Here is a 13,367-nt window from a genome sequence, read left to right as displayed (position 1 = left end):
GATGTTCTAACCCCCTGTAACTTCCTTATTAAAGTGCGTATTCGCGAAATTCTTGCGGCAGCATCTTAACGAACCAAAAGAGCACTTATGTCCCTACATAACGTTTTTTTGGACCTCGTGGTTGTTTACTGGTTCTTCAACTGTATGTTGCTCAATAAATTACTCATTAATCTAGTGTAATTCTATATCAGGAGTAATTTTGTCACCTCTGGTAAGCTATCTGTTTAAAGAGAATAATTCGTACGGCAAGTCTGGACTAGCCGAAAAGACATAAATGACTCATTGTTTCACGTTTTTTTCAGCAAAAGACTCCTTTTTTTAAAAAATAATGTACATAGCATAGCAAGCACGGTACAATAAATTAAAACGCGCTTCACGCCTGAAAATTTCTCGTAGGTTACACGAACGAACGCGGCATGCGCGGACCCAGCCTACCGTACGAGGCGGAGACGGTGGCACCGGAGGTGAGACCACGAGCGAGTCGACGGCGGTCATTCGTGCCCGCGACCTACAAGTCGTCGCCGTCGCCGATGTCACCTTCGTGCATCGACGATGAGGATGACGACTGCGGCAACACCACTGACGCGGCCACTACCAACGCCGGTACCAGCGGACACCTCGGTACCACCACTACCAGTGGCAACAGCTCGCACGGAAGCAACGGCACCGGTGAAGTGACGGTGGTACCATCGGCTAAGCGACTTCAAGAAGACGACGTCGACTCGGTTCAAACCGACAAAGGTGTACCTACGCTTGCAGAGAGTACTACTCGTGCTACTACCATTATTCATTAGTTGAATGATAATTAAAATAATTGCAATGCCTAGTGACGTTAGAGGGTTGGTCTGTAGATTGTTATGTAATGATATGCAAGGGAGCACGGAAAATGTTTGGCCTGGGTTGTTGCTGAAGGAGGCGGAGAGGTGGTTCAGTTTACATGCTGTCTTTAGTACAAAGAGATCCAGGAAAACGATCGTCTGCAACATGACACTTGGGCCTTGAAGTCCTGGTTGATTCGCTTATTAGATGTCTGAGTGGCTGGCGAAAGGTTATTTTTTAAATTCTGGATTCTTAAAAGTTAAGTGTCATGGAAGAAGGACGAGCGGGTGAACTTCGTTTTTGATGACAAGTCTGGCGGATCAGGGTTAGTTTTTATTGGCGGGTATACTCGCACTGGGTTTCACACTATCAAACCGTTTCTAAACAATTTGAAAAAAAAGAATACCATTACCACTTTGCTATTACCTTATTCACTCCATTACTACTACTTCAGCCCCATCTGTAACGGGCAATGACACCGTTTCGTCGAACGGAGGCCCTCAGACGCAGTCGAAGCTCGGAAAGGAGGACTCGGTGGCCAAGGGTACCGTGGTCAAGGATGGCGGGCCGAAGCGCACCATAAGGACAGATCACGCAGCCAAGGGTCGCTCCTCAAACGGTCACCGAACGAAGGGTTCCGTAACGAAAAATGTCCCAACCAAAGTTTGGACAGCCAGTGGTCCCGTTGATAAGAGTACCACAAGCATGGACTACACGACCAAGCGATTTACCGGGCGGGGTCACGAACCAGTCGTAAGCCCAATGCCCCAAGGTGAGTTCTTGCCTTATCTTTTGATTGTTAATACTCATTTCTGTGCCGACCTGTTGAGGTGTCTTCTTAAAAAAAGACAGTCAAGGACGGCACTTTTGTTTTACTTATCAGAACCACTTAGAGATACCACGCATGCGGTTTTGGTTTTGTACCCTGTTGATTTGCACATAAATGTACTGGGTTTACGTTTGCCGGAATATCATTACAGATCACTAGAGATCAGTGCACCTTTGTACAGAACAGTTTCAATGAACAAGAGATTATAGGACACTGACCAATAAAGCCTGCTGGAGAATACCGACAAATGACTTCATTTCTGGAACACATACAAAGCTAAGGTGACACTTTCATTATATTGAAGCTCGCATTAGTGAACAGTGATCTAAAATCATTGCACCAACATATCCTTTTCATGGTAGAAATATCTTTAATATGCCAAGGAAGTGGATGGTTTTGGTGAAAATTCCTCGTTGAAAAAGTTCGTCTTAACTAGACTGTGCTTTCCTTCGATTATTCAGCAGTATACAGATTACAGTCATGAGGTTAGGCATTGCTCTAGATAATTTTTTCGACGGTTGGTTATATTTCACTTGCATGTGCTGATGTATACAGGCTGCCTAGGAATTTAGTACTGTGGGCGTGCATTTCATAATGAAACCCCGAGATCGTATGAAAGACAGTGTGGTAGCTGTGTGTAAGCTTATCCGAGAGCGCGGCTTAACAGGTTCTGTCTGAGCGTTCTCATGCCTAGTTTTAGGTTTATATTTACTGTTCAGCCACTCTCTTTTATCAAATATTTCTTTTGCTGGGTTGTCACATTACGCTTTAAAAATTATATGAGTATGAGAAACGCCTTAGTGGAGGGTTCCGGAAGTTTTTATTGAGGGGCGTTTTTAAATGCTCGCCAAACTAGGTACACAGACCTTTATTTCGCCTTCATCGAAACACGGCCGCCAAGCCCGGGGTTTGATCCCGCGACCTTGGCTGGGAACATTCGTAATGTGTCTATTATTTTATATCAATAAACTTACCAAGCGTTGGGTATTATACAATAATGTCATTAAAGAAGGATTTTCATAGGAGCTTTCAGAACGACGATTTCCTCTTCAATTGACGTGCCATTAATTGAACACATGCTTCAGACCACGCAGCATCAGCACACTCGGTACGCACTTCGGCCACGGTTCTTTGCGCCTACGGCAACTGGACGAGCGTAGACACGTCGTTCCCGGAGGACGGCCTGTGTGACTACACCTTCTTCGACGCCCTATACCGTGGCCTTCCTCGGGATTCCGACGTGGCCCGGCTGGGAAGGCCTAGCGCCGCACTGCGCCGTTTTCTGGCTGGAACTCGCCGCTACAGGCGCACCCAGACAGGGGTGGCGACGAGCTACAAGTAAGGACGGTGTCATCAAATGTTAAAGCGAAAGCCTTGTATTAACAACTGATTTATTTAGGCCGAGCATTAAATTGTTCCCATGTGAGAGACCTCCAGGTCGCGCTGAACTTGGCTGGACGTTTAGTAAAGTTGTATCCGTACATCTAGGCAGGATTCGAAGCCCCGTAATCGCTAGGTGAGTGTCGTAATAACTGGGCTATCCATCCACGGTCTTTTTCATTATCTATGTGCTTACTTACAGCATTGACAAACAATATCCGTGGTCCAGTGGATAGCGTGATCGGCTATCCAGACACACTAGCAGAACCTATGATATGTCTTGTAGAACAAACTACCGCAAGTTTACGACAAAGGGAAGTTATAGTAAAGAGGTGAGACAGGAGAAAGAGAGGGAGTAAAGCATACCATAGAAATGAAGACAAAGATAAGGAAATGCAGAAAAAGAGAGAGATTGTAAAAAAAAAACGAAAGAGGAAAATAAAGAAAGAAGAAGCAATGAAGTCTGTAGAGAAATGAAAGAAAGAGAGATAGAAAAGGACCAAGACAGATAGACGGACGGACGGATGAACGGATGGATGGAATCATAGATAGATAGGTAGATAGATAGATAGATAGATAGATAGATAGATAGATAGATAGATCATAGGTAAACAACATATCTTTACTGCTTTTGAAGCTGTTATTTTATATCTTTGTTTAGATGAAACTCATGGCTAACTGTAATCATCTCTTGAACTTAAGTGTACCGATCTCGCAGGTATGACAAAATCAGGTCAAACGCAGGAAACTTGAGGCGCGAAACGGGCGGAAGGAGTTATGCAGTCGACTAAGAGCGTCAAAAATAAATTAATGAGTGTTTTGTGTAGGAACACACTTGCGCCAGCGCTCTACTCAGCCTTATCGAACTTTCTGTTGTCAATTTCTGGGGTGTTATGAGTGAAACCCACATTGTTCCCGTAGTCGTGCACGCTGAAGAGAGCGCATGAGCTTCTAGATATCGTTGTTCGGCGTCACCCTGCCAGTAAGCCTGTTTTTCTACTTATGACTTCGTAAATCGTCAGTTTCCAAAGATGTTGTCATGTAGGCTTCGTCAGGCCAAAGGCTGGGCGAGCGGGCTTGTAAGGATAAGCAGCGAAATGCAGGTCGAGGCGAAATCGCAGCGTTCTCTACTAAAAACGTTTCCCTGCGTCCGCTGAGCGGTGGTATGTTCCCCATGTGAAGATTACAATCTTTCGAATGATGAGACGCGTACATGCAGCGCACCATCCCCAATAAGGAACTCGCGATCTCCTCAAAAGCCCTTCCAAGTCTCTCTTTATGAAGTTTCCATGCAATTCGGTCTACTTCGCAGAGGGCTGAGATCGGCCACCAAAGCTATGGAGTCCTCACGTGCCGCGTCGGACATACGGACTCTGTGGAAAAGTGGAGTGCGCCACTTGGGCGTCCTGGACTTCGTGCCTGGTGCCGACGCTAGCGAGGCCACCGTGGAACGTTTGTTCAAATTCCTGGAGGTAACGTTATAACTTGGTGACGCACAATGCCATGCACAGTATACTTGACGATTGAAACGTGATACACGCATCGCGTGGCTGCTGGCGGTGGGAGTGAGGGTGTTGGTGACACGAGGTGACTGCATCCGGTAAGCAGTCGTTAAGCCAGTATTATTATTAATGGTAACGGCGGCAGCGCGCCGCAACCCGGGGAAACGCGCCCCGGCCAGGGTTGACAAATGCTTATTTTCTTGCACGGGAAGGGCTAGAAAGATCAGGATGTGTTATATCAAAGTTCACAATACATCCTGACCCGGCCTGGTAGTCTAGTATCTAAGGCACTCGGCTGCTGACCCGCAGGTCGCTGGATTGAATCTCGGCCGTGGCGGCCGCATTTTAGATGGAGGCAAAAATGATTGAATCCCATGTGCTCAGATTTCAGTGCATGATAAAAAACACCAGAGAGTCGAAATTTCCGGAATACTCCACTACAGCGTCTCTCATAATCAAGGTGGTTTTGGGACGTTAAACCCTATAGCAATTACCAGCATACATCGTGGCTTCTGGACGCAAAGCAGTGCTGGGAAACATGAAATACTTTCTTGTCTCCAGTTGTATGGGCAATGAGGATGATAGTACACTTGGAATGTTGTTCACACTGCATGGTCATTGCTCGGGCCTGATTAATTAAGCATCCACCGAGGTGGATTAGTTGATATGGCAGCGCACACCAGGTTACACAATGAACACATACACAAATGAACGATACAAGTGCTGTGCCATCCATTTGTGTGCGTGTTCGTTGTGCAACCTGGTGTGCGCTACCATAAGCTGTAATGGCTAGCAAACTAATATGCAAGCACATTTTAAAAAAGATTAGTGGACACGGCGCCAGGCTGCTGACTCTACGGTCGCGGGTTTGATCCCCGCCGTGGCGGTTGCGTTCTGGTGGATGCAAAATAGTAGAGGCCCATGTACTGATCTAGGTTAGTGTAGGTTCAAGAACACCAGGTGACCAAAATTTCCGGAGCCCGCCACTACGGTATCTCTCTTAATCATATGGTTGTTTCTGGATGTCAAATGACTGAAATATTTCTGATTAATTAAGCAGATGAAACGCAGCGAACGGAAAAACGACAGTTGAGTTTGTTCTGCGTATCAAGTTCCGCATAATCGGGTTGGCTCGAAAATTTCCTCGTGGCTTTCTGCGCAGCTATGCCAAAAACTTCAAGATAAGGTCATTCCCAAGACCGCGCTGCCAAAGGCGTCGCTGGCTCTAGGGATCACGTTTATGTCCATCAACAAGCGTGAAGTCTACGCCAGCGTCGAGAAACACCTCCGGTCGGGCTGGTCTGCGGGGTAAGTGTCCCGTATCTTCTGCCTGAATAAAGTTTTGCTGGGCTGTCAAAAATGCTGATGAATGAGATCACTGGTGAGTAGGTGAGTCGTAGAACTGCAGAATTCTGAGCTGACGGTAAGCGTGAGAATATACTTTTACCCCATTCCTTTCGTGCTTCTCAAACTTGCGCATCCATGCTCTTCCTTCCATCTCCGGGGCTAGCCGGCACAAGATAGACCTGGTCGTCTTACGGACTCACCTGTCGGGCAGGGATGACACGGACCCTTCATGCACCATCACAGGATCCAGCATGTGGGGACGCACGCTAGCCGACTACCAACCCAGCATGGTGAGCGTATCCAAAAAATGACATTAATTTGGCAGTTTTAGAAAACGGACGACCCAAAATCAGAGCTCCACTATCGACCATCTCAGACTTGTCTAACAAAAGTTTCGAAAATTAGGCTTGGTGGTGGATAGAAATATATGGCTTGGTATCCGCAGACCAGATAGTAGTAGACTCATGTTAATAGACAAGTAAAGATGGTGTCGCACAGAAAAACTGTCTATGGCTACGCATCCTCTAAAGGGGGCGTTGTATATGTGTGATAATCCCCCTTCCGGCATTGTTCTCAGTGGCCGTTGCGTGTCTGAGTAGTGTAGCGGCGACCTTTCGCTGCCGTGTTGCCTGAGCTTCGCGAAGTCATCGGAGGCAAGACAAATCGACCATCAAAATGAAATTACGAGTTAAAAGAAAACGGCTTTCTCCTTTGAGTATACTCTTAGCAGTATGCACTAGGGACCGCGCGGTATTTATCAAAATTTGATACACCAAACTTTTTCGTCATCTCTTACCTACCTCTCTCTTGTGATGTACTTTGACTGTGCCCACTCTCGTGGGTATTGTGTGTACGTTGAGTCCGATGGGGCTTGTGCGCCTTGTGCTGCCCGTTGAATGTGTTCACACTTGTGGATGTTGCGTTCAAGCGGACACCAAATTACTAAGCATGCTGCTTGAAAAACTGAACGTCCCGAATAAATATATGCACCTCTTTTGCTGAGACTGTTCGAAAAGATGCAGACGATCAAATGTGTGACCAATTCAATCACGTCGACAGTGTTTAAGGTGTCCGGAAAGCACACTATCTTTCGCTGTAGTGCCCTACACTGACAATTACCGAGCCTTAAATACATGCCATACACGTGGTGTACCATGATTCTACGGCTTCTTTCCCGCACTCAATTTCCTACAGATGGACACCTTGTACTATGTGGAGAAGAAGCTGAAGCCGCTGTCGTCTCAGTTGCTTCTCTTCATTTCCATGTCGGCAGCGGTTCGTCGTTACGTTCCGGTAGGCCAGGACAACCAGGCGAAGAGCTTCGCACCGGGATCCCGTTGCAGGCCTTTCGATGAATCCGACTACGCACGAGAGATCGAGAACTTCGCATCGGTGCGTACATTTAGGACGAAACGTTCTTTGTCAACCTTCCTCGCCCATGTGATGAGACAGTTCGAGTTTAGATGTGTTGGTGGAATGGCCGAATTGCAATGGACTTGCGCAGTAAGCTAAACGGCTGGTAGCGTTTACCATGCGCTCGCTATTTTAACATCATAGTGTTTCATGCTGAGCCGGGTGCTATGAGTTGGAAGGCGGTGCTCTGAAAGAACCAGCCTAACGTATTCAGAGCACTATATCGACCAGCTTAACGGGATGCGCGTTGCGGAAACATCTGGATCACTCGAAAGCGGCCAGCCGAGTGTACATGTCTCGCCGCATAGGCCATACTGAGGCAGACACATCAGCATACCCTCACTAGAAGCAGTAAATATGTAAAGACTAATGATAACTAATAATTAGCGGTTGAAATGAATCAAGCGTCAAATAAAGTGGATCTATAACGGTATGCGAGTCAATCAAATGTAAAAAGTGAACAGTAAAATTAAAATTCACCAAAAAGGGTGCTGCACAAGGCGAACGTGATGCAAGAGGGAAGTCATTTATTTGGCCGGTTGTCGTGATTTCTCGTTTGCGTCCGTATTGGCGCGCCTAGCATTTTCTTCCATAAATGTGTACCTGCAAGCGCGGCTTTCCGTAGTTACAAGTCACTCAAAACATTGGAATGCAGAAGCAATCGTCTGTGGTCTCCTTTACGTCACCTAAGACAACTGTAATAATTTACGTTCCTACGTATCAGGTAATAGTAAAGTACATTAGCTGCCGTAGCGGTATAGTGGGTACGACTGCTGTCAAATGGGTTTGCGGGATCAAATCCCAGCCGTGGTTGCGTTTCGATAGAGGCGCAATGCTAAAGTTTCACGGCATGCTTGCTGGTTTCTCATAGCACCCGACGTTTAGCGCAGCTGGGACAAAACAGAGCAAGAGAGACAACACGCACACAGTGCTGTGTGTGTTACGTGGCTCTTGCTCTGTTCCGTCCTAGCTCAGGAAGCACATTAAGGAACCCTAGATGGTCGAAATATCGGGAGCTCAATCCTACGTCGCCCTTCGTAACTATATAGATAGTTGTACGATGTAAAAACCCAGTCATTCATATCATAAACATAATATGCACTGACGCTCCACAGTGTGCGACCGGTAACGGCTGATTGTCTCGCTTGTGCCATGCAGGTATGCGGCGACGAAGAATACGTGGCGCACATCGTGCGCGACGAGGCGCATGAAACGATGCATTCATTCCGGCTCACTCCTCGCTCTGCCGTGACTTTCGATAGCGAGGACACAATATTTGCTAAAGTGAGTGGCAGCGCTTTTTTTTTTCTTGACAGATTAGCTATTAAAACTCGACATTAGCCCTTGCAAAGTGAATAGAAATTATCATCATGACTCATTACTGGCCCCTACTTTTTAGTTACTTGCTCGGAGGGTTCGCACTCTCTTCGTATTGTTCTTAACGTAAGACTCCGCTAATTAAGGTTAATTAGAATGTGGTATAATATTAGCTGGCTAATAGATGTCCTGCAAGTCAAGACTTTGAAAGTTAGACAGTGGTAATTAAGGCAACCTTAATTGACACTATAAAGAAATTGCTAAATATAGCCTAAATTAGTTTCATTTATTCAAGATGCAGATTATGAATTGCCCTTCGGTGATACAGCAGTGGGGGTTACAACATAAATACAGATATTGTTTAAATTGCAGAATGTACGTGCTATTCAGACACCTCGTTCCATTCTGCTACACATTTCGGAAAAAAAGAATTGGTGAACTTGCATGTCATGGGCCTGTTCTCACACATTTTAAGTTTGTAATCGTTCCTTTTAGAAAGATAAATATGTGTATTTGAATAAGTCGTAAGTTGAGTAAAATGTGTTTAAGTGAGTAAGCTGAATACCGTAGGAAATCATGAAATGAAGAAGCTGCGCTGTGCTTGGGCTTTGCGCGACCTATAGCGAACAACCACTCACTTCTTTTCGCCTTTTTCCCGCGCAGTTACGGCAGGTCACCATTTCCACCGACGAGACATGTGCTGTACGCACACGTCACCAAATCTTGGCAATGAGAAACAACGAAAAACACGGAAGATAGGTAGATGACATGTAAGATATTTGTGCAAGGGGTCGTGAGTTTAATGAGTGAGGCCCCCAAGGCCGAGGCCCCACACTGGCTGTTGTCGGGAGCCTGACGTGACCCAGAAACTTAAGCTGTACCACCGGCACAGAGCTGGCAAGCGGGGCCTTCCGTTGCTCAATAGTTTTGGAGCTCATACCAACCTAAAAGCGTATCTGAATTTGGTGGTCTGTTTAAGATTCCTCGCAAAGTGTGAGAAATCAAAAGCGACTAGCCGCGCTACAGGCAGGCGCGTCCCTACAGCGTTGGAAAAGCTTTGTTTTATCTTTGTAAGTTGGGAAAGACCCCCCTTCCCCCCGTTTCAATTGTAATGATTTGTGGGGGGCGTGGTATTGCAGTCATGTCTCTTTTCATCTGGTATTACAGTTACTCTTGAGTGTTGGTAACGTTTACACTAAAGACCTCTTTGTTATTAAAGTGGTACTTTGTGAAATCCTTGCTCGACGTTACCGTAACAAGGAAGAGGAAGTATTATCTAACGAAGGAGGCTGCCCTCACCAACTTATCTTATGGCGTGAAACTGGCTGTAAGTCATTTCTTTTACTGCGTCCCTGTTGTGCAGATGTGCAGGGCTCGCAAAATGGTGGCCTCCGTGCCTTTCGGACTGGCCCTGTTCGACGCGGAGTTCGACGATACTTCGAACGAGTGCGCCACCACGAACAAGTTCGGCAACTTCACCCTGGTTCGGGCGGCACGCCGATCCATCGATTACGTCTACGGTCCCACGTTCACCAATACCTCCCAGTGTACTCGCGCATCATAGAACAAATACACCCAACCATTACTGTTCTGCGTGTCTGTAATATACTAATATTCACTACCTGGAAGTGCATTTACATGCGATGTTAATTCACTGAACTAATCACGGCACCGGCCATGCTTCGAGTAGAGACTTAGTTTTATGAACTGGGGCTTGTCTTTTATGCTTGTTTATTTCAAGAGAGCTGAGTCTATATTTTCTATGTCATAGAGCGAGGGAATTGTGCTTGAACAAGCTGTTTGTAGCAGTGACTAGTTACCATGTTCTTGGGTAGTCATGGTTTTAACTTACCAGGACGAATTATATGCATCTTTGTGGTGTCTCTAGTCCATCGTTGTACGTAAGTGCACAATTATTCAAGAAGGTGCGTAAACAAATAGCCCTAATTCAGCCCTTATAGCTGCCATTAGTTCGGCTAGCTGCAACGCAGGAAAGCAAGCTTTATAAATTTGAGAAACGTCTGTTGCATTTAGATCCTGTACAAGCTGTCACTGCGTGTATTAGAGTTACTTTAATGAACTCAATATAAAATTAGTAGGCGAAAATTGAGGAGCTTTTTCGCTCACTGAGAATAAATGGAGAGCGAAACTTGCGCACATGATACAGATGTGACACAGAATTTTGAACCACAGCCTGTGACAAATGCTTGCCGTTTTACCCACTCGCTGTTCCATGATGCGCCATCTCAATTGATGTTTGCGGCCCATGTGTACATCGCAATCAAAAGAAAAAAAAAGATTTTTCTAAGTGACAAGTGACCAGAGCGGAAAAATTGCGACACGTGGCACTGTTGCTGCCAAACACACTGAGAGCGAAAGTGTCAAGCACTTACTATTTTCAGAAGCAGGGTGGCCAAAAGACTGGCGCCCATCTTGACGTTGCCCATTTGAAAGCCCATCTTTTAAACGAATGCTTGCGCATTTGTTACCAGCGAATTTCGCTATGCATACAATCTCGTTTCCTTCTGTTTCCTGCATTAAGAACAACCGTGGATATCTCATTTTGTCCGAAAAAGGTCCTTGCTGAAGTGATCCCCGCCTCCCTGGCGGTTCAGGAAAATGGAGCGTGCTTGGTACTCCCGCTCTCAGCGTTCTCAGGAACGTGCAGCTGTGCCCCATGTCGCAACTTCACCGCTCCTGCCATGGTCACTTGTGCTTCATGTCGCAACTTCACCGCTCCTGCCACTGTCACTTGTGCTAATCCCATTCATGTTTAGTGGACCAGTGGACACTATTGGGGTTTTGCCATATTTCTGCGTTACAAATAAGTTTTTCCCGTGGACGGTGGATGTACATAAGCCACATGTGGCTTCGCTGGTAAGAGTTCCGCATGACGCCGAAGACTTCCTTTGGGTCATTCTGAGAACAAACACTCGCCTTGGAGCAAACGCACCTAATACGTCGTATCTTGTAAATGCCGCGGCAGTTATCCAGGCTGCGGTGGAGCACTGCTGAGCTTAGCGTAGCAGGTTCAACACCCCGCTAAGGTATCCCCATTTGTTTGGGGAGGAAATGTGTTAGCACCTTTGTATATACACATATCTGCACGCTAAAGAACACCAGAAAATAAAGATTGATCCCCTTTCTCCCGCCCTGCCCCACGGTGAACACCGCGTCCCTCACTACGGCATGCGTCACAGTCTCGGGAGGGAGGGGGGGGGGAATGGTAACAACATTAGCAAATTACGAACACTTCACTTCACATACCCGTTAATTAAAACTTTCTCATTGGTCGCAGAATGGTGCACAGCCGTTATGTTAATTATAGTTTTCTGTGATTGGCTCACAAGGAACAATTCGCTGAAACACTTCTTTTTTAAAAATATATTCGTGAAAGAGCGTGATTCTAAACTTACAACACCGCTGAAAAAATTCCTCGCAAAAAGACCCTAGATAGGCGTTTTGCCTCTCGAATGGAGGGGCTGAATTGGTGGTCCGCACAGCCAAGGAACTTTTTGGCAAATCGAGCGACCTATATCCAGCCTTACCCAGCTACAGGAATACCTTAGGCGTCAATGGTTTCAGTGAATGACTCCAATGTTTTTCAATAGCTGAGGTCATAGGCCATTAGCACGTTTTCAGCCATTAGTGCATACATATTGTTGCGGACTTGTATCTACCTCTAGGAAGGAAACGCTTCTGTTTTCTCAAATTGTGTCACTCAGTCTAGTAGGATTCAGAGATTATTTTCAAGTCATTATTGGTGTGACATCGTTTAATGAATATGTTTAGAAGTGTGGTTTGTGTTAAATCGTCTTTTATTTGCTGCTCTGCGCATGTGCTTCCCACATTGTCCCTTTCTAGTATCGCTTCGGATTTATTTAGTACTTTTAGGCCTCTACCCTTGTATTCCCCCCCCCCCCCCTTTCCTTTGGCTAAGACGTGTTGTCACTACAAGGTTTGTTTCATTGAGAGTATGCCCGAGTATTCAAATATTTTGTCCATTCCAATTCAATGTGCAACTATGTGTCGTCGTCGCCAGTGAAGTGTGAATTCTAATGTAGCTACCATACTTGTGCCTGGGCTACGCTTGCTGCTTCCCAAGCTGTAATTTGTCAAGGCTCTCTGCAGTTTTGATAGTTTGCGTTGTTTCTGTAAGGACAATAAATTGTAGTTGCCGATATTTTTTTAATAAAACGAACATTCTATGTTATTTTCCTAATTAGTTGCTCTCTGTTGTTAAACACGTAGAGCACTTTCTAAACGAATGGACTTGCCATACTTGCTAAGGTGGCAACAAGTGTGGCCTTTTATAAATGTCAATGGTAGTTTGTTAGACGTTGGAACAAAACATTGCTAAGATGCAACAGTAGATTAATAAATTTGATATCAAAACAAATTCTGAAAGTGTATGCTCTTAGATGCTCTTAGAGATCAATATTGAACATGGGACGCTGCTGGTGTCGTTTTGACAAGCAAGTTAGTTTTTATAGCAAGATACCTGCAGCCTAATCAAGCACAATACATCCCTTGTCCTATGCAGTCCTTAATGCAAAAGTGTCAATTTCTCTACCTATTGTTTCAAGTTCTAACTCTGTAGTGTCAGATGCTAATGTTGAGTGGGCAAGTCTACAACTGAAGTTACAGATGCGATCTCACTACTTTGAATATACATCTCTGCTGTGTCACAGTAGGCATTGCATAATGCTGCCTGCGTGCCAAAATGGTCATTTGTAAAGCGATGAAATAGCATCGGCCTT

The 13,367-nt window shown here is 45.6% G+C and overlaps 1 protein-coding gene across 1 annotated transcript; it reads left to right on the top strand.

Moving 5' to 3' along the window:
• The first annotated feature begins 406 nt into the window (after positions 1 to 406).
• Positions 407 to 12,576, top strand: LOC142774412 (uncharacterized). Its single transcript, XM_075874773.1, has 9 exons — positions 407 to 741; positions 1,274 to 1,591; positions 2,734 to 2,986; positions 4,341 to 4,500; positions 5,693 to 5,838; positions 6,041 to 6,167; positions 7,072 to 7,269; positions 8,449 to 8,574; positions 9,971 to 12,576. The coding sequence occupies exons 1-9, from the start codon at positions 417 to 419 to the stop codon at positions 10,169 to 10,171; spliced, it is 1,854 nt and encodes a 617-aa protein (XP_075730888.1). The 5' UTR covers positions 407 to 416; the 3' UTR covers positions 10,172 to 12,576.
• Positions 12,577 to 13,367: the final 791 nt, after the last annotated feature.

Source organism: Rhipicephalus microplus, chromosome 10 (assembly GCF_043290135.1).
Source record: "Rhipicephalus microplus isolate Deutch F79 chromosome 10, USDA_Rmic, whole genome shotgun sequence".
NCBI classification, from domain to species: Eukaryota; Metazoa; Arthropoda; class Arachnida; order Ixodida; family Ixodidae; genus Rhipicephalus; species Rhipicephalus microplus.
The sequence above is the reverse complement of the archived record's forward strand: the minus strand, read 5'-3'. Positions and strand labels throughout refer to the sequence as shown.

Coding starts and splice junctions, on each gene's coding strand:
- LOC142774412 (XM_075874773.1), top strand. CDS start 417: ATGCGCGGACCCAGCCTACCGTACGAGGCGGAGACGGTGGCACCGGAG. Junction 742..1,273: donor CTCGGTTCAAACCGACAAAG/GTGTACCTACGC, acceptor CTACTACTTCAG/CCCCATCTGTAACGGGCAAT. Junction 6,168..7,071: donor CCGACTACCAACCCAGCATG/GTGAGCGTATCC, acceptor AATTTCCTACAG/ATGGACACCTTGTACTATGT.